At 36.1% G+C, this 22,322-nt stretch overlaps 1 protein-coding gene across 1 annotated transcript in view; it reads right to left on the bottom strand.

The window, feature by feature from the left end:
* The window catches only part of NEK11 (NIMA related kinase 11), a 76,554-nt gene that overhangs the window by 34,822 nt on the left and 19,410 nt on the right, over positions 1 to 22,322 (bottom strand). The window contains exons 4-11 of the mRNA XM_066193554.1: positions 18,361 to 18,425; positions 17,773 to 17,899; positions 11,937 to 12,086; positions 11,776 to 11,854; positions 11,186 to 11,271; positions 7,386 to 7,505; positions 5,666 to 5,759; positions 4,678 to 4,813 (exon numbers count right to left, since the gene is read on the bottom strand). Of these exons, the coding sequence (XP_066049651.1) occupies positions 4,678 to 4,813; positions 5,666 to 5,759; positions 7,386 to 7,505; positions 11,186 to 11,271; positions 11,776 to 11,854; positions 11,937 to 12,086; positions 17,773 to 17,899; positions 18,361 to 18,425 (857 nt within the window). The remainder of the gene's footprint in view (positions 1 to 4,677; positions 4,814 to 5,665; positions 5,760 to 7,385; positions 7,506 to 11,185; positions 11,272 to 11,775; positions 11,855 to 11,936; positions 12,087 to 17,772; positions 17,900 to 18,360; positions 18,426 to 22,322) is intronic.

Here is a 22,322-nt window from a genome sequence, read left to right on the forward strand (position 1 = left end):
TCTTTCAACTGTAAACACTGATCCAAACCAGAAAGATCAACACTGATGGTAAGGAAATGGGAAATTTGTTGCATCTGTAATTGCACTGAACTATCTAGAAGCACTTTTTGATACAGCTTATGATTTTGTAGCCAATTTCAAGGCAAGCTTTACTGTTGAAATTGAATCAGAAACTCTGAACCTTTAGCTATTACTGTTGTATAACAGGATTATGCCTTGCTCTTCATGCTATTTTCATCTGCAAAGACTGAGCTCGTCTACCCAGAGGATTTTCTATCTAGTAAACTAAGAAATTTCTGATATTCCACACTACTTTCCCACATAGGTGGGTACACTGCATAGTCTGATACGGACTTCTCTGCATTTTTTACAGTAAGTCCCCATAAGTAGTGTTTCCTAATTAATTCAATATCTCTGCAAACTTAGGCAAGTCAAAAGGAAACAAGTGGTGCAAAGAATTGAGAGGAACTCTGCTGTAAAATCTGGCTTCATTAGAAGACATTGCAACCAACTGTGAAACTACCTGCACTCAAAATTAATGTTATGCAGTGAGAAATCTGCCATTACCTAGCTCAGTGTGTAGTAGCACATACAAAAAAGCTGAGGTGGTCTATCAGTGGAAAATCTAGGGCAAAGATGACTTTCTGCATCCTAAAATATCAATATCCAGTTCTCTGGTAAAGGGGATATCTGCTTCTCTGGTTATTGTTTTTGAATCAGAAAAGTGGACGACAAGATCAATCAGGTAAATTAGAAGATGAAGATGAATTATAATGCTATATTAGGAAGCAATGCACTACTTTTGTGATGGTTCCAGTAGCTTTTTAGAGGGAGGCCACATCATTAAATATTAAACATGTAATGAACCTGCCCAGCTGGAACTGCCTTGCTCTAACTGGCAAAGGAGGACACTTACCATATTTGTCCATAACAAGAAGGCTGGGTTGTAGGTCATGGATGGTCCTATTATCTTGTTGATAATTTTTTGCTTGTGTTTTATAAAATGAATGATTTTATTCCAGCTGCAGTCATTATCATTAGTGAAAATGAGCAGTTTAATATGCAGAGTTCTTTTTCACAGCTTTGTTGGTTTTTTTCTATTAGATGAACTGACCTCTGGTTGCCAGTACTACAATATAATTTGCCTTACCAGTATTTTCACAAACACACTGTTGAAAGGTAAGTACATGCACTTAAAATGCAGTACCCTCCAGAAAAATGTACATTGGCCTACGTGTTTTAGTCCAAATGGAGACAGCTTCTATAAAAAATTGGTCAAGAGATGGGGTGGGGGGGTGTGTGGGTGTGGGTATGATGTTAAGCAATTTATTGCTAGGCAGCTTTTCTTTTTGATGATAACAAGAGAAGATGAATAATTTACTTTGCAGGTAACCCTCAGTAAGAACAGGAAATATAGGTACATGTTTATCCTGACACATTTTGCATTGCTCATTCCTGCGTCATTGCCATAACTTGCAAAATATGCTTTTTAACATTCTGAAATAATTAAACAATAAAATTAACTGGAGCAATGAAGCAGAGAACAAAACATCGAAATCAAAATATAAAGGGATATCAGTTATTAATCATTAACTATGGATGCTAATCTTTAGCCATTTTATTTTACACTGCTCATTGAAAACAAATGTACATGTAGACATGTACAGATTACACATATATATGTTTAACACAAAAATATTTGAATTTAATACTGACAGTGGCTCAGTGTTTCTGTGTACTATCTCTATACAAATCTTATTTTAGCTCCTTTTATCTCTTGCTTGTACTTGGAGAAACTGAAGATGGAAGAGACACAAAGATATCTACAGTAACCCAAAATTGTTTCTAGTAGTACAATATATTAACTGCTCCATCCACTATATAGTTAAATTATTTGTATGATGACAATTCCATAAATTCCTGGATGCATGGGACAGAGATATCAACATTTTTCAACTAATATTAAACAACTATAAAATATCTTGGCATAAATATCTCATTAGCAAAACAGAATTTAAGTTTTCTTTCCAATTACCCAAACTAAAAACTTAATGCAGATTAAAGCTATTACATAAGCATTTTTCTTTAGGAATAAGAATCAGATAATTTCTTTAGGTTCTCAAGAACTTGTACCAGCTGTAAACAGTCTTGAGGAAGTTTTTCTGTAGTTCAGTGAGCTCATCTCCACATCAAAACCACAGAGTCCACTCACATCTTTCATTGTGCAGAAAAAAATGTGCTTGAAGACTAACAAATTGGTCAGCTATAGGTGATTTCAAAGAACTCTTTCAAATGTCTCTCAAGTGCACAAGGCTACTCGTTGGAATAAAAAATGTTCAGAATGTCATTGCCGATTATATAAAACAGATATGGAGAGAAGCTTAAACTTCCCAGGGAAGTCTATAGCAGTTGAATGCTTTTATCATTGCTAATACTTGTCCACTGTAAAGTCCAAAACCCCAAACTGCCATAGTGGGTTTTGTTTATCTAACAACACTGCCTTGTTTTGCCCAAATTTCAGTTAATTGTAACTACCACTACTACATCTGACTCATGATGCCACAGTATTCAAAACTACTTACTAAGGCTAAACCTTTGTATTTGACACTTTCCACAATGACATACAACTGTGATTCATAATGGTTTGGATAATTTTCACTGAAAGAGAACTGCAAGTTGTTTTATTCTCTATTCCTTTCCTTAATCCTTTAATAGCTTCGCTTTTCAATACTCCAAATCCTTCTCTTCATCTCATGTTGTAAATTTTATAAGAATTGCAGGTTATCAGCCACAGATATTCTGACCTTTCCTCCATACCTGCTGGGTCTGGGGTACTATCCCTTGCTGTTCCTCATCAGCTTTTCTTGAAAGGATTTTTTTAGGTCTGCCCTGATAATTTAGAAGTTGCTCCTGCCTTTTCTATCCTTCTTAAACTGTTTTTAGTTATTAGTTGTAACAAGGGAACTTGTTAGTCTGGTTTTCACATGCTAACTTCTGTTAACATAGTAGAGGGTCAGCAAGATTAATTAACATGAAAGACAACTTGCTAAAATCATTTTATAGCCTTGCTTCTAGTTTTTTTTCTTTCATTATTGTATAGCCGTTGATCAAGAACAAAGTTCTGTTGAAAAATCAATAGCTGGAACAGTTTCTACATTTTCAAATACAAAGGTGCAATTAATAACATAATAATTAGACATGTAGGATATGCATCGTTGCACTGAAATGCTTAAAGAAAAGAAGAGGCTGAATACTGAATAGCGTAAGAACAAAGTTTGACATCAGCTTCAGGAATAACAAGGTATTCACAAAGCAAAGAAGAGAAACCATATAATTTCTCTTGCCTATCCATAACTCCTTCTTGTCATGAACCCACCACTCCTCCATCAGAGATTCTGGCACAAGCAATTAAACATGCATTCAGTTTTGTACAATGGACTGACCCAGCTTATGCATCACAGATATAAATGCATCTCATTCCTGTCATTATAGTTAAACAACTTAATGACCTCTAAAGGCAGAAAAATCTGTTTCCTTCCTTCCAAGCGTGTTGTTCTGTTTCTGTTTAGGAGTCTCTGCATGCTTCTCCCAGTCCATCTCTCACCCACGTTTACTGCTTTCTCTCAGCTCTCCCTTTGCACGTTTCCCCACCCTCCCCCCAGGATGTATTTCTAGCAGCTGGGTTCTCTCCTACACAGGTCATCTCTCCTCATACAGTGGAACAGCAAGCCAACCACACAGGCACAAATGAGGGTACATTGAAAGAAAAAAAGTGCCATTTGCTATTAAAAACCCCCAAAACACCTCCACCACAAGTGAACTGATTCTGATGCCTTTAATTTAATGACCTATACTTTCACAGATGTACATAAACCAACACTAAAAGGCAGTGCTATTAGAGAAAAGTAGTCTTCCTACTTTAAAGTATGTTGATGCATATTTGTAAGATTCTAATCTAATTAAAAATCTTTCACCATAATAGTGCTCACACATGATTTTTAAATATTTAAGAGTAAGACACCACTCCAGAACACTGTAGACAAAAACATATAAATGTTATCTTAAAAATATTCTCATTAAACACAAGATTTCCACAGTCTGACCCTTTTCAAAAAGCTTGACTATTTTTTTGTCTATAACAGAAAAATACATGTTATATAGTACTTCATATTCTTTAGACAATAGCTAAGTATTTGTGGACAATACAGATAAACAGAGTTTAAAGAGCTTCTATCTGCTTCTGTCATTGTTAAAGATAAAGAAAACGACATCGAAGTATACCAAAGGTGCAAACACTTTGAATTCTTGTTCTCCCCTTTTCACTGGAGAGGTAAGTTAGGGAATGCTTTTCTAATGCCAATGATTTCATACGTGGAAAGTTTAAGCTATTTCCTTCTAATTCAGCATCTCCTTTGGAGGAAGTACATTCACCTCTATCTCTGCTCACAGGTCACTCAAACTTTGGGAACACAGACCTCCTGTCACTTAACCTTGCTAAACACTGCTGTACATACATTCACCCAGATTAATTTCCTTCTCTCTTCTCTATTTTTTGACAACTTTACAAATCTGACCACTTTTTAAATTGCAGTTTCCCTACCGCATATGAACTACAAGGGAAGAATCTTTCTTTCAGGATAGGAATTTTCATTTTAACATCAGACTTTGTATTCTTACCGTGGTCTGTAAGTTCAGACATGCCAAGCTCACTTGTCCCATTCCCTCTGAGTTCGTCATTTCCTGTGGACACACAGCTGCCCGTAGTGCCCGGCTGAGAATGAATGAGGTGGTTTGGAGTCTGCTCATCAGATTCCTTAGTCAAATGATGAAGCAGCATAGAGAAACAGGAACAGAGCTTTCAGCAGGGTCACAACACAATGGTTGCCCTGATCCACACAATTCCTGGGACTTGTATTAGGCAAATACTAAAATAAAATCCTAACATTTTTGTAAATGATCAGTAGTGACTCAGCCATAAGAAGAAGTTGGTTTAATATATTTTTTTCTCTGGGCACAATGGAAAATGGAAACCAGAGGACATGCAAAAGAAAAGATAGAATACAAAGCACACAAAAAATTATTTCTGTGATGTGTTCACCAACTATTTCCAAACTGACCCTTTTCTTTCTACAATAGGATGTGGTGCTAGAATTGAACTGGCTCATCTTCTGTTGCAGATAGCTTAAAAGCAAAGGACTGCTTATTCTGGGAGTCATTCCAAGGCTTCATTCTTACTAGAAAGCCAGTTGAAGTGTTAATATGCTTAACCAAATTAAAAGAACCCACAGCCATGCCAAATTAAAATGTTTAAAGGAATTAAACACCTTGAAAAGAAATGTATTTTTAACTCTGATGCCATATAGACAGTAAAAACATCTAAGAAAGGAGATTTAGATTTAAGGATAAATTAGAAAAAGGTAACTTAAAAAAATAAAACTGCAATGAATAGAGAGCTTCTTGAACCATATCTGAATAACTGAATGTACTTTGCCTCATCACAGATCAACAGGTGCTGCTAAGCAGTCCAGATTTTGATACACTTTCCAGTTACTCATCTCAGAACAGGCCTGTGCCTCTAGTGCTAAAGAAACCATGTAGGAAAGAGGAAAGTGTTACACACTGGGTGCACATAAATTAGACCTCCAAAACAACAGCCCACACTTACATGTAGGACGTTGACATTCAGCTGCTGAAAATTATGGGACCTGAATTCTTGCATTCTTTTAATATTTTCTTGATATTTTTCTTCTGCCAGCTGCCTGTAAATACAGAACACTTGTCTTTAGAATGCGACATCAGGGCATGCACAAAGGGATCTTCTAAAGGCAGACGTGGAAAAACAAATTCCGTACTGAGATTTTCATGTTACCAAATACTCATGGCATCTACTCAGGCTTTAATGAATACAAGAAGAGATTACAGACCTTATTTCCAAACCCTATTATATTTTACTTTCACAGCTTGCATAACGTAATGAAGAAATAGTAAATTATTAGTCCCAGTCTTTTCTAGTTCTTCCAAAGGTCCTTAATACTTTGAGTTTTCTTCCACCACATAGTGCAGGGACCTTTCAGCTGTAGTCAGGCACGCAACATTTGTGTGCTATGAACCCTTCCTCTGGGGAGAGTTGGTAACTGTGGTTTTCTGTGTGGGACCACTTAAGAGAGGTGCTGCATTAAGCAGTTTTTCCAGCTTCCATTAATATATTCCCTTCCCACCCATCTCTAGATTTGCACTGCTGGAAGCAGATCTCCAGTCTGAGAAGGTATCATTTTTGCATTGTTTCCAACATCTTCAGCCAGAGTCAGCTGACAATGATCTAGAGCTCAATGTTGATCTGTTTTAAAGATTCATGACTGAGAATGAGGTCTGAATATTAATGTTGCCACCATATTACAAAACAAATATATTTCATTTTGGTTTGGGGGGAAAGAAAAAATGTGAAAATCTCATCAGAAAACATCAAAATGAAAGAAATCAATGAAAATGAAAACCAAACGAGAAAAATCCTGCAATTAGTATTATTTCCTAATCTCCATTCATTTTTAAAAAGTGAAAGAGACAGAATTCCTGTTTACAAATTTCGTATTAGTACAAGAATTGGCCTACCATATTACTGAAAGCACCATGCAGAAGAGGTTTTAAATTTATTACTTTTTACATCAATTCAAGGAGACAGTGTTTTTAAATGAGAATCAATTTATGTAGCAAATACCAGTCAGGCACAAGTACTCTTCAGACATATTTTCCAAAAGGACATGAAGGTCTTAGTTCTTTACTTCAAATGTGTCATCAAAATAGAATATTCTGTTATTTATTAAAAAAAAAACCCAAACAAAACCTTCCAGTTGTTTCTCATATTCCATCAGAAACTGTACCTAATCTCTTCCAAAATATTTTATTATGTCTCACCTAATAAAAAAACCTATAAATAACAAAGCCTTTACAACACAACCATTACCCATCTTTGATCCTTTGACAAGACTATCTAACCTCTGAGCTATTAACTTCTATTGGAAAACCTCTGAGACCAAAACAACTGACAAAAGCTGGATCGTAACTAAATGTCCAGCTCCTCAGACCAGGCAATTCTTAACATAACCAGTCATTTAAAAAAGTCTCCCATTATAACACATATGAAAATCTCTCATATGCCTATTTAACCATAGCCACGGTACTCAGAGCACCAGTTTGGGGTGAAAATTCTCTTTTTTTTCCTAAAACTATTTAGGAAAATAAATAATTACTGTGATTTATTGTCATCCAAAATCCTCATTGACTTTGAGTAGCTGAAGACCCATACTGTTTTTATTTCTACATTGACTATTCCATTCTCCAATTAGACTGTTGGGTGGGGAAAATTGCATGGTTAGGGGACAACTCACTTCAACTTCTTTGCTTTCTCATCTGCAGCATTTAACTTCCTCAGCCGCATTCGTTCCCGTGGTGTCATTTTCTGTACTTCGGAAAGTTCCTGAAGAGTTTGCAAATGAACTTTCTTCTGCCTGAAATTGAATGCAAGCAAACCTACCTTCATATAAAAATTTAAATTTTCAGTATTTTGACTGGATATTGAAACACAGTGACACTTCAAATGGCATAATTAGAAAGTCTCTGGAACTATAGCAGACTAAATAGACTTTCATTTGGAAAGCAAATGCCTCTTTAAATTGAAATATTTAAACTTGGATTTGTGAAGAAGGTGAATTATTTCAGGTGAGGATGGAAAAAGGTAGATTCGTCTCCTTAAAAGAATAAATATTGAAGCACAGTGAAATATTTACCCTGTTGGGCTTCAATACTGGGCATATTCCAAGTACTAAGGCAATCTTTAAATGAGAGCCATAATACCACTTGTACATTTTACATTGATTGTTACAAGCTGTCTAGAAAAACAGAGAATATTTATGTGTATTTAATGACGGATATAATTATCATGTTGTCCTCTTGAATTTCTGGTCCTAGTCAATAATAAGAGTTCACAGGTAAAATGGTCTCCATAGACTGTCTCTGAAAGCTGAGCATGAATTATTGAGTTATGCATTTCAGCTGTATTTATCAACAGAGGAGAGCAATATTAGTCCTTTATCAGAAAAAGGATACTAATCTCAGATTTTTATCTAACATCCTACAGTAATTAAAATTAAAATTAAACCCCAGTTTGAAATGCCTTAGCAGTCTCCTTTCACTTGCACAATATATATCTATTATATAATTTATATAACCTTTATAATACTAAGTATTCATTTCAAATTATTGGTTTTGCTCTTATGAGATAAATTCACTTCTGATAATCTAAGAGGCCAGGTTTGTAACCATACAAATTGTAACACTCCTCCTGGACTATCATTTTGAAATCAGGATTTTAATAAATGAGCAGAGAAGATTCATTGTGTTTTTCAAATAGTGCAAAGATATGAATATTAGTGTGAAATATGAAAGATTAAGGACAAAGACAAGAAGAGTTCAATTATTCATAAGAATGGAACTAACTCTTCAAGTATGAATAATGTAGACATATTTCTTGTCTCCTGTAAAAACTCTAATTTAAATTAAAAGAATCTCATGGGGAAAAAAAGCAATTTTTCATTCAAGCTAAAACTGAACTTGTACAGCCTTATACTTTCTTGAATATTTAAAATTTATGACTTGAATGGGAATAGACTAAAATAAGCCATCAGAGGTCTTTACTAGAAGAAACTAGAGTCAACCTTTTTGCTTTGCATGGCAAAAAGAATTCCTGGTGAGAAAAAAGTAAAGATAAATATGAACTAGCAATGGTTGAGGAGAACACCACAGCAAGCAACTGCTTGTACACTCACTGGGACTAGAGCATTGCTGCAAGACAGCAGAGATGGGGAATTCACTATGTTTAACTTCCTCCTCCCCTTTTCTGCTCTCTGTCATTTTTCAGTATTTTTAGTTCATTTTGCCTACCTCTTTAGATCTGGGATTGCAGAAATTATTTGGCATTTTGGTTACCAGTGACAATACAGGCAGCTAATATTCTCGTAAGTACAATGACAGTCATTATAAGATTATGACTTCTTGCATATTCCAAACACTTGGGCAAAAATAATCACACTGTAGCTCAAGTGAGGATAAGTTACAGTAAAGCTTCTCATAGGATTTTTTTCTCTAATTGATGTCCTGAATTCTAAAACCTCAAGATAAATTGCCATTCATTGCTTCACGATTTATAGGAACTCTGGACCTCTGCACAGAAGCAGACCTTCTATTTCCTTCTAACAATAGTATAAGAGCATGATGTTTGTCCTTAGAACTAATTGCTCTTCCTCTTAGAGACTACAAAGTTGATTTTGAAAAAGTATACTTAAAGATTCTGGGATATACATAAATGTGCTTCCCACATGCTACCTCTGTAAGAAAATGAAGTCCATTTGGAAGGTGATGAGACTCACCTTACATATTACATTCTAGCTAATGACAATGGATCAGGTATAAAATGCAGTATATATTAAAAAAAGTGGTTTTACCAGTCTCTTCTAGAAGCATGAGGATATTTGAAGTCTGGATATATATTCTGCAAGTAACAATACTGCTTCTCCAAAGCGGATATAATGGTTTTGGTGCATATAGATAATCTGAAATCTTGTGCCCACAAGATAAAGGCAAGAACTAAAAGTTTCTTGAAGATTTTCATACTCTGTTTCAGCAAGCATTAAATACTGAATATAATTCAGACAGAGTTGGCATAATATCTGGGAAACATTTCAGTGCCCCAAAACTATTTACAGTAAGGAATATCTCCATAGTTTACTATATTTAATTTGAAAAGGAAGGAATCCTCTCAAAGTTAATTGAATTAACTCGAATACATAAATTCATTGTTTCATTTTACATCAAGGCTTGCAAAGTTCAGTGAAGTATTTATACTAAACATACCTATTCATACCAAAATGGAAAACTTTGGTCTCACAAGAGGACAGAGACTCATCTGTCAACAAGAGACACTAAGGACAGAAGTGTCAAATAGAAACCAAAACCACAGTTTGTAGAGATGAGAGCCTACAGATACACTGACAGCAGTTAAACTGGGTTAAATGATGTATAAAAGGTTTTACCATGCTGAATTCAACTGTCTTTCTTCCTACCACTGACAGCAAACTACACTTTGTTTGGAAATGTGGTCACCTGTCCTGAAGGGAGGCTTGCAAGCTGCAGAATTGGCAGCATCTGCAAAGTGTTCACAAGTGCAAAACTGTGGGTCCTGTACGAGAGCAGAGGTCACAAAAAACAAAGGTGAAAGTCCTATAGCCTCAAAGGCACTACCAGTTCTGGATTGTTTTAATCTTCATTGCTGTTACCTAATAATTCAAAACAAATATCAGAGAGCTGTTAAAATCTTGACAGTTATTTAGAGGAAACAAGAAACAGGGATGTTCATTGCTTCCTCACAGGATCACAAACTTCTGGTTTTGCTCTTGTTAGCTCCCAACAGAACAAAACCTGTACAGAAAACTCAGGGATGGAGGGCAAGTTGCCCATAAAACTGCAGAGCTAATTTACAAAGGCAAAATTAAAATGTCCATGCCGGAGTTTGCTTTAAACATTGCAGCATTGTAATTTAATGCAATGAATTAAATCAATATATATTCAACGCCTAAGAGAGAGATCATGTGTGAAGACACTGCTGATGTAAGAGCCAAGAAACATTGCCACTCTCAATTTCTCACTGTAGCTGCAAGATAAAAATAACAGTATCCTACAGAGGTATTAGATGAGTATTAGTTTAAGTGTATATGCTTTTAGTTTTGTGTCATTTGAAAAACACAGCTTTCACATTCAATTTCAGTAGGTACAGAAACTGCAGCACTATAAATGATGACCTAACTAAAATGACAGCTTTAACCTCCAAAATTTAAAGACAAAGGTCATAATTTATATACCAATTGGTACCAAATTAACATAAACTAAATTAACATACTGCACATGCATGAGCAATTTACAAAGTCACATAATAAAAATATTTCATCTGCAAATCTTTTTTTACTCCCTAAATCAATTATGCATCTCCCTAATGTGGTTGCTCTCTAGTATTTTAGGAGAATAGGTTTGTCTAAACATAAAGCGCTATGAGATTGACACAAGTGTCAATGATGTTATTTGGCAACACTGCAATTTCATATTCTACTGCCCATAAAACTGTTAAAAAAATACTTACACAGCACCAAAAATGGGAGCAGTTTCTTTCTGCCAGTTAAGTGCCTTGTTTTTCACAGTCACGTTTGTGAACTTGTACTGTATTTTCTGCAAGGAAATAAAATACAAGGAGTATCAAGACTTGATGCTAAAGTTATCCAGAATCTTCAGCTATTACCCAATACTATCCTGATATAAAAACTGACCGAGCAGTTTCCCGCTCCACCTTCTCAGAAAGCCAAGTGAGCCAAATACAGGCACTGAAGCCTGGGCAAAAAGAGCAAAAGGCATTGGTTTTCACTAAAAGTATGACTAACCGGAACAGTTTAGAGATATATGTACCCAAGCCCAAGTGATCTACATTTGTTATGCATAAATGTATTTTTCTTATTGCTTATAACATTTAAGAGGGGATACATTCAGCTTGTCAAGTGATGAGGACTTCATTCCTCAGTCATATTTGTGCTATAGCTCTGAAAGTCCCCCAGATTAATGCTCCCATCAACAGCTATCAAATTATTTTTTCTCAACATGTTCTCCCTGCCTCCATTTTGCTTTTGCAAAATATGTACTCAGATGGCAAGTGTATATCTACTGCTTTTTCTTACATACCTTTAGTTGTTCATCAATATAAGGGGATTTTAGGATCTCTGCTGCTGCTGGTCTCAATGAAGGATTCTTACTTAACATGCTGAAACATTGGAAACCAAAAGTAGTAATTAAGTTATTGTCTAAACTTACTGAAAAACCTGCTAAACAAGAAAATAACATACCTGCATAGCACAGCATTCAGTTTGCTTGGATATCTATCAGGAAGAGAAGGTGTTTCACCTTCCACAATTTTTAACACAACAGACAAAAAATTATGTCCAGCAAATGCATGGTTCATACAGCACATCTCGTACAAAATGCATCCCAGAGACCTGGAAGAATAAACAAATAGGAATAGTATATATTATTCACCAGTCCTAACGGCCATCATAAAAGGTCACCAAGTCGAACATTTTAAAATAAACACTCTCATAATAATTTTATATAATGACTATTCATAAGAGTTTGCACTTCAGCTGAGTTCTGTCTGATGAAATTTTTTTGAAAAAATATGGGAGTTGAGTTTTGCAGACCTTGGAGGATGCTCAGCTCTTTCTCCAGTCAGGAGTGGTGACTTGATCAATGATTGACTTGATCAAGGTCATAGAAAATGCTGGTGAGAGCCAGATACAGGTTGAGGCTCATCTAAGCAACTGGCTTAAATATCTTTATATTTGGTTGTGGTATTTATAATTTAATCTGTGATTCCAGAAGAAGTAAGAAAATAAAGCATAATGATAAGAAATACGTATGGGTGAATGGCTTTCAGGAAAGGGGTATAAAAATCTTTAAAATCAAATAATGAAAAAAGTTTCAATTACTAATTTTGCTTAAAGAAGAGGAACGGTTTTGGTCCATCTGGCAATAAAAGAACAAGAGCAAATAATTTTGAAGCTGAAACCCTGGCTCTACAATCAGTACAAATAAAGAAGAGAGAGAATGGGGGGAACTCCACTCACTGGTAGTTTCGAAGCAAGTATGCGAAAACCATTAGCAGAGCATTTTTGCTGAGAACTAACTAAAGAACAACTACTGAGGTAAATAAATAGTTGCCTAGGTTTTTTAAAGATTTAACTGTCAAACAGCTTTCAACCTTTCAAAATCTGTATTTATGATGCATGTTCAGACTCTGAAACAAGATAATTACTACATGAGAAAATACTTAAAGCAAAAGGAACAACTAAAAAAACCCCTATGCAGACAGCATCTGAAAGTGTCAAATAAAAATGGAAATCAGCCAGAGAGAAGAAAAAAAAGAAGGAAAATCCCAACCTGACAGACTGTACTATTACTTATTTTTGCAGAATCAATCTGTTTTGGAAGCTGCTTGATTCTGGCAGCTAGAAATTGTTTAATGAGCCATTAGGAACCTGGGATTTGACACATCAGGGAAGCTGATTTATTCATCTAGTTTAGTATTCTGACTACACCTGAGGGGGAGAAAGATGAAAAGAATGCCCAGGGCATTCTGCTGCAGCCAGGGCTGTGAACAGGCTACCCAGGGAAAATCCCATCTGTCCCATGAAAGAAAAACACAGGGAAAAGAGTAAAGAAAAATTAAGGAAAAATAATTAAGTTTCTTTCTGCAGGATCAAAATCTTTGAAATTAAATAAATATCTCCTAAGCTGAAAAATGCTGCCCTGGGTTCCTGAATAAGGCTATTTCTTCTCAAGAGAGCTGCTGAGCTGCAAACAGCCAAAGAAGTAACAGACAAGCTTTTGGCTCAAAACTGCATTTCTCAGTTGTGTTTCTACATTTCTGGCCTAAGCACCTTGTGAGGAGCAGGAGGAAATTGCTTCCCAATTCCAGTAAGCAATCCACACGTGATCCAGACATATAATTTAATTAGTTTTATAATCTTACCCTGCATAAGTGCCAATGTTATAAAATTCTAAAATGGTCATTAAAACAGCCAGCCAGCACATTTGATTTGACAAGTCCTACATTCACAAATAGGTTTGACAAAGTTCCCGAACAGCACATAATATCAGCAAAATTGTGGCATGACCAGTTCATGTTGAAGCTACTTATGCTCAATTACACCATAAAATGGAGCATCTGGATAGGCTTCAGTGTATTCTCCCCAGTCTCAACTGACAGACCTCTAACTTCTCCCTCTTAGGTGAAACCACCCTGAGGTTTTCAGTGTTTCTTACATAAATATTGTCATTCTTTTAACATATTCTGATCTTTTGTAAAAAACTGTTACAGTTCTTCAAAGGTCATAAGATCCAAGTTAGCATTAAATTCAACTTCAAAAGTCAGATAATGCAAATGCATATACCTTTATGGCTTATATCTCTTAGTCTGATCATATCAGAAGGTCTTTAGATTTTGTTGGCTTCAGAGTTTGTGAGGAATAGGTCTCTGAATTTAATTTCCACAATACTCACTCATCAGCCCTTAAATGAGAACTCCCTGCTGCTGTCTTCCCCAGTCCCGTCCCCTCAGCCCTCACATTGCTTCATTTTTTGACTGTTAATATTAAAGAAAAAGACAAAGTAGGGGAGAAGCACAGACAAGTAAGCTCAATAAAACCAAAGCCTCAAGAACTGTGGTATGGGCTGCCCAATTTACCCAAAGACAACAAATAAACCATCTGCTGGATCCGTAGGGGGAAACACCAATGGGCAGAGGGAGTGGTGAACTGCCAAACTGAGATCAGCTCCCTGAAGAAGCTTCTTGTCTGAGAAGGAGGAAACCCCAGACCGTGTCACTTGCAAAGGTTTTCTCTCATGGCCCAGCCAGTCCAGGCTCAAAAATGCTGGGGAAAACACGTGAGCCAACTTTAATTTGCCTCCTGTGAATTTAGATTTGACATAAAGCATGGAATGGCAGACAACTCCAGCCCTGACATTTCAAATGAAGAAAAACAAATTCTGCCACTTCTCTGAGCTCAACTGCAGAACTTCCATAGGGAAAAACCAAAAAACATGAAGTTTTTCCCCATCTATTGACCTTGGGCTATAAAGAACAATACTTCTTGCACCAGCTGCTGCACTGTGAATATTCAAGCCAGTTTTGAAAAGCCAGTTGCAGAATGTTTCAGTGAAAAGCACAGTGCCTCTTTAGAGCACATCATTAATGCAGCATAAATAAGGTCTTTCCAATGAACTGAACTGAACAGTGAGAGGATCATGATAACAAGGTGAGATAGCACTAATTGTTTTTTCCATAAGTTATTTTAGGTTATCTTATGTTTTACATGGGAACACTCGTAAGTCTGAATTTTTGTGGGTGAATTTTTGAGTCCTGCTAGAGATCAGAAAGACAAGTCTGAAAAGAGAAGTCACTTCAGCTACATATAAAAGACTTGGGCAACTCCGTGAAATTCCTCAGGGATCAACAAACAGTGCAGTTTAACGTCTTTATCAGCAATGTGGAGAGAGGGACCGAGTGAATCCTCAGCAAGTTTGCTGACAAGCTGTGTGGCATGGTTGACACACTGGAATGAAGAGCTGTCACCCAGAGGGACCTTGGCAGACTTGAGAGGTGGGCTTGTGCCAAACTTATGGAGTACAAGGCAAATTGCAAGGTCCTGCTCTTAGGTCACACATACAGACTGGGCAGAGAATGGATCAAAAGCAGGCCTGAGGAGAAGGACTTGGGGGATGTTGCTGGATGAAAAGCTCAGCATGACTCGGCAACGTGTGCTGACAGCCCAGAAAGCCAAACACATCCTGCGCTGCATCAGAAGCAGTGTGACCAGCAGGCTGAGGAAGGTGACTCTTCCCTCTACTCCACTATTCTGAGACCTCACTTGGAGTATTGCATCCAGCTCTGGGCCCTTAAGCTGAGAAGGATGAAGACCTGTTGAGGCAAGTCCAGACGAGGTACACAAAGATGATCTGAGGGCTGGAACACCGTTATGGAGACAGGCTGAGAGAGCTGGGGTTGCTCAGCCTGGAGAAGAGAAGGCTCCAGGGAGACCTCTGAGGACCTTCCAGCACATAAAGTGAGAGAGCCAGAGAGAGACTTTTTACAAAGGTGCGTAATGATAGGACAAGGGATAACAACTTCAAACTGAGAGAGAGTTCAAGGCCAGGCTGGATGGGGCTTTGAGCAACCTCATCGCATGGAAGGTGTCCCTGCCCACAGGATTTGGAACGAGATGATCTTTAAGGGTCCTTCCAACCCAAACCATCCTATGAGTCTTTGATTCAAACTTCCTGCACAGTGGGCCAAGGACTTAACCACACCTGGAGCCTCAAGGGTGGGCTCCCCTGTATGCTCAGTGTCTGCTTGTCTTTTGGCCCCTGTTAAATGGGGAGAGTGGAAAAAATCAAATAGAATCATTATTAAAAGATTAAAAGATGAGAATATCAATCAAACACATTGGGCCCTGATCAGAAGAGTTTCCTGGCTCTTAAAAAGAAGGGGTTTGTAGACAGGGGAAGTACTGAGTCAGGGCACACCTCCTCCTTAGTGCTGCTACAGTGAGGGCCACGAAACACCTGCAGAAGGCAGTTTCAACCTCAGGTGAGTGCTCTTGGTAATCCTTTGGAAAGATCACAAAAGGCAGAAAGTATAGAAGAAAGCTAGTAGCTACTGAATTTGGGATGGGGGATTTTTTTCTGTGTTTTTGTAAATTTTAAAAGGGTGATCAACACATGATTTACAGAAGTATTGGACCAAACTCTGTTTATGCTTAATCTATACAACTTCAATCACCTATATGGGTTGACACTAGAAACCACAAATCGAACTTAAACATGTATTTTACTTTCTATTTGCACTGCAGTAAAAGAAGTTATTCCTTTCAGTAGAAGAGCACAAAAGGCTGGCTTCCTGGTCTATTCATTTGTTTTGACATCTTTTGAAATCTTCTCCCAATATAATTTTATTGACTACATGTACTAACTGATATTTGCTACAGATGAACAAGAGAGAATCTGACATCAAATCCATAGCAGTCAGCTACACAGGCCATGAGATGAGATTCCCGGCATATCCGTTGACCGGACTGAATATGTCAACTGTGAAAAATCGTTGCTACCATTTGAAAATACAGATGACTATTCTCTACTTCTAGAATTATATCCTGCAGCCACAAGTATATTTTGATAAGGCAAAACAGAGATAAAGCTAGAATAAATTATCAAGCAATCAAACTATATTCCAGGGGCAAAATGCTTTACAAAGGAACTTTCCTGGTTTGAAATATTTATAAAAAATTAATCTTCTGATATACATACCTACAGAAAAAAAACCAAAATACAACAAAGCACCTCATAAAAGAAACAAAGTCACTCAAATAAAATACTATGAAAGAATTAAAAAATTCAACACTTTTAAATATAATCTTAAAACATGAGATGCTTTAGGACACACATATAAACAAGCCAGACATTTTTGCCATTTAAAAAAAAAAGCGTTCTTCATCTTAGCTTGGAAGAGTACCTGCACACCTAAAAGTTTCCTAAAGTCTTTCAACAGACCTCAGCTCCTAAACTTGATCCTTTAATCATCACCTCAGAAGTCCTGATCTCGAGAATTTGTGCCATCTAAGTGCAGAACTGACACTTTTCTTTCTACCTTTGAGCCTCTTCTAAAACAGAGGGCCTTTTTGTTTCTGTTCTAACACCACAGTTATTCTCATTTTCAGCTCCACTTCCAAATACTTTCCTGCTTTTAACATTTGCCAATGTTTTTAAATTTAGTTCCTATGAAAGTCCTTCTATCCTCTCAGCCAGAATCACTCTTTGCTCATCCACCTAAAGTTTCACAGAAAGTTGCTTCTTTCAATTCATCTACCTCAATACGAGAAAAAAAGAGATTTCCCCCTTCCAAGAAAAACCTGAACTTTGTCTACAATCATCCTGTATCACATCAGAGACTGGACCTGAATCTTATTCTCCTTTAAAGTCACAGATAACCCAGAATAAAAGCCAACTACATGCTTCTTAACACAAAGGGCAAGGCTTCAGATTGCAATTCAGATTTGATTCCAATGTCCTAAAATACTTTCAGTGGAGATAAATGCCTAATCCAACCAAAATAGCATTATGACTACTCACCAAATGTCAGATTTTGTATTATATCCCTGGTGCTTCAGTACTTCTGGACTCATGTAGTATGGTGTCCCAGTAAAAGTAGTTGCAAGATCACATGAACCCATCAAAAGACAAGAAACTCCAAAATCTCCTAAAAATATCAGCAGAAACAATAATCTATTACTGTAAACATATATCTATTAATATAAACTTTTTTCTTTATTGTCAGACATGATAAAGTGACTGTACATCCAGAAAATTCTGCTAGTATTTGAAAAATGGAAAAAACTATTTTCTGTACTTCTTCAAAATAAAAACACCACAAAAGCATAATATCACAGAACAATGTGGGTTTGAAAAGGCTTCACAAAGTCATCTGATTCAAACCCCTGGCTCAAAGTTAAATGGGGCTGCTCAGATCCAGGTCCAGCCAGGCTTGAAGCATCCTCAAGGCTAGAGATTTCACTCTCTCTCCTCCATCTGTCAAGTAAATGACTACAAATCAAAATGCTATTTCAGATATGATTTTCTTTAAATCTCCTTATTGACAAAATATCTGCTGGACTGTTCTATCACATGAAAATATATCTTTAAAAAGTATGGAAATCTCACCAATTTTAAGAAGACTATCTTTCAAAAATATATTCTTGGCTTTCAAATCCCTGTGAAGTATCCGTCTGGAATAGAAAAAGAAATTCAGCCTCATCCAACTGGAAGCATTCAGAGTCACGTATTAAGTATTTCAGGTATTTAACTTCAGCCCTTTTCAGAAAGGCCACCCAACCACTGCTACAATCTAACTGTGCCAGTGACAATCCATGGACAATGGCATTAAGGAGCTTCACAGAGATGCATTCACAGGCACCCACATGCAGGGTGAGAGCCTAAGCAGGATAATAAAAACATACCTGGGGATCCCAGCTCAAGAATACAGATACAGACATAGCATGAGCTGCAGAGGAAGGGAGAAAGGCGAGTCTTCCTATCTGACTAGTCTTAAAAGCATTACATCTTATTTTCTGCCAGGAGAATGAGATGCCTCGAAAGAGAATAACGGATGAGAGAAACAGCAATAAGAGCTTCTTTCTCAAAGCTAAGGGAAGACTCCTACAGAGCAAAAGTATTACTTCAAAGACAAATATGTATATAGCCTAAGCTAGTAGTTCAATTTTTACAGTTTTACAGTGTGGAAATGAAAGAACTTTACAAAGACAAAGATGAAAAGGAAAAGAAACAGAAAAATTAACTTTTACAGACTTATTTTTCCATCAGAGTTTGAAAAAAAAAAAATTATAAGCCACACACCATGTAAGGATATACAGAACCTTCTTGATTTCTGTAAGTCTTACATGTGTGACAGTAATTCTGCAGCCCCTTAGGAAAACAAAGTATCTCCGCAGTATACAAAAGATATTCTCAATTAATTCTTGTTAATAATGCTTCCAAAAGTATTGCTGCCTATAACCTCACCTAAACTAGAATTCATCCACTTTTGAAATGATTACTAACACACAGGATTAGTCATCAGCTCTGCTCAGGAAGAGGTTAGAATAGCATTTGTTACATATTGGCTACAGAAACTGGATTTGCTAATGCAAATACAGTAGTCATTCAGCCATTTAGATGATGTAAAGAAAGAAACTGATGCTTTTAGATTTTTGAGGGCGGAAAAACAAATATAATACTCAATTCAATTTTTTGAGCAATCCTCAAGTATTATCTCAAATTTGAATTATGAAAGTTCGACGCATTGACACAATGAATTTATTTCCAAAATAGTTTTTGATTAGGATTAGAAAATATGCATTCTACAGCACAATTTAAATACCCAATTTTGTCCACAACTCATTTGAAAATATTTTTTGCAAGAAGAGAAAAAAAAATGCAGTTCAGTATACTCAGTTCACAAATGGAAAAAAACATGAAAAATAATACTAGAATTCATTGCTGTATGCAGATAGACTGGGAATGAAAAAGAAACATTTCTATTTTTATGGGTCAAGGAAAAGAGTTCTTCATGTTTCTTAAAGCAATCTTTTTTCACATCTTTTTCTTCCAATTATTTTGTCCTGAAAGTGATGCCTTTACTTTCATTAGAAAAAAGATTTGCTTGTTGGGAAAAATGAAAGTTTTATTCAATATGCCTCCACCCATGTTTATAAAAGATTGTTTATAAATAATTTGTTCTCTATTTGACAGCTTCTGCGAGCAGTACACATACACTCATACAATACAGCAGTAAGGAAATTAAACTAAGGTGATATTTTTTATTCTTTCATAAGTATATATATGTCTGTATATACACACACACACACACTTTTACAGAAATCTTGCTGCGTTAATTGAGATTCATAAGGACTTTTCTTACCATTCATCACACAGATCCTTTGAAAGAACCTGCTTCCACTGAGTTATTCTTGCACATTGTTGCTGAGAATTGGTGGATTTCAACCTTCTTTTAATAGTACTCCTTTGTAGAAATATAACCACAGAATTTTTGAAATTTTTGAATTTTTGAACCTTCAGAAACTTTTCTGAGTATCTATTATTTTAATAACAGGTATATTGAAGTAAAAGAATGATCCAGAAAGCTTTCAGTAGCATATATATTTGAAAAGAAGATGAAAAAGATGTTTGGGTCACATTAGTTTGAATTACAATGTAATGCTACTGCAATCTTGCAACATATTGATGAAAATGTTATGTACTTTATTTGCATTGCCAATAATTATAAGATGCTTTCATATATTAATATGACAAAGAAATATTTGGGGTGATTTTTTTCAGCTTTCCATGATGATATCTCTCACTGTAATGCAACTTACTCTGCTATGATATGTCTGAAGAGAAACAAGGTACCAGCTGAAATCTTACCTGAAAAGAATTCTTTAATACTAGTAAGAAACTAATATCAAGCTTGCACTGTAAATCCAGTTAAAGAAAGAGAGCAACTTTTTTATTGTAGGAAAAGATAGACCTATAAAGGCAACATTAATTAACTGGGCTCCAGCAAAACTTTACTCGATGGACAGTGAAGCAGTAATTGAGTAGTTATTTTGGGTAGAAATTAACACTTGAGGACAGTTTCTAATCTGGGCTGTAAATATACCCATATTTATGTTCTGTAGAGTACCTGCTTGCTGGCTCCTAGTCCCAAAACAACAGGACAAGCCCTGAGCAGTGGACAGCCTCCTTGAATGAAGCTTTGTCTGCAACAGAATGAGCTGCAAGTGAAGCTGAGGGAAGCTGAAGGATATCACTGCTGTGAAATCATGCACAATTAATTTCTCTTTCCTCTATCTGAAGAACTCTGCAGAAGAGTGAGAGGTTCTGTGTAAGACTGAACCCTGTATTATCTAGGTTTGCATAAAGAGTAACGTTATAAAAATCTGTGTTCATAAATTCTTCATAAAGATTAGCAAAATGATGGGTAACATAACAGTCAGCCTTATTCAAATTGAGGTTAAATTAATCAATGGCCTCACTGCCTGATTGCTGTGGGATTAATTTTGTGCCCTGACATGCAATAGACTATGTGTACTAGGAGAGACTACAGGATGGTTTCATGCTAAAGGCCTCCATCAAGATAAGACCACTGAACTGTTTGATATAAAGAAAGGGAGAAGTAAAAGAGAGACAAAGACAGATAAGGATTGAATCTGTTTGTTTCTTGACAATTTTGTTTTCAAGTTTCAAATTTTTTAAAAAATTAGATTAAGTTTCCAGCATAAGAGGTTTCAAAAAGTGTGGAAGTTCAACTGAAGTTGTGCAAGAAGGACAAGTGAATAGTCTATGTTTAAAACCATAAATAATAATTTTTGCTGCTCTGGAAAAGAAAAAAACAACTCCCATCCAAAGCAGCTGAGTTTTCTTAGGAATGGCATGGGGAACGACCAACCCACAGGCTGTAAACACTTCAAGCTTCTAATTCTAGGGAAAAGCTTTCTTCGCATTAGAACATAATTCAAACATATTACAGCTTTTTTCAATGTCAGTAGAGAAGAAATCATGCATGACTCCTCTGTACAGAAACAGCGGAATGTTGTTATGTTTTAGTATTTCAAATTTCTGTGGGTAGTTTTAAATTCTTTTAAGCCTAACCTTTTCCATTTAAGCTAGTTTGACTCTATACTAATGAGAAAAAGGTTATATTTCATAACGTTCATACAACCAAATAACACAAAATACGAATAAATATATATAAATTAAAACTGTCAAGTTATTTGTGTCTGGAGAGATACTATTGGCTACAATTGAAAAGAAGAAAATAAAAAAAATAAAATCCTGTTTGGAAAATCAAATTGCTTTAATTGGAGAACTAAATGACTTCTCAGGAAACCCAATTTTATATACATATTTACCAAATAAAATTTATTTTTAGGATCTTATTTGATTTTAAAGATTTTTTGAGAACAAGTAGAAGATAAGTAAAATAGAAGAGATAAAACAAGCATAAGAAAATACAGAAAATGAAAGACAAAAAGAGTAACTCACAGAATAAAATAATGTAGTTCAGTTGGAAGGGGCCTCCAATGACCATCAGCCCAAATGCAACATTTATATTATTATGCTGC

Source organism: Chamaea fasciata, unplaced genomic scaffold (assembly GCF_029207755.1).
Source record: "Chamaea fasciata isolate MVZ Bird 193981 ecotype frontalis unplaced genomic scaffold, bChaFas1.0.hap1 SCAF_1, whole genome shotgun sequence".
NCBI lineage: Eukaryota > Metazoa > Chordata > Aves > Passeriformes > Sylviidae > Chamaea > Chamaea fasciata.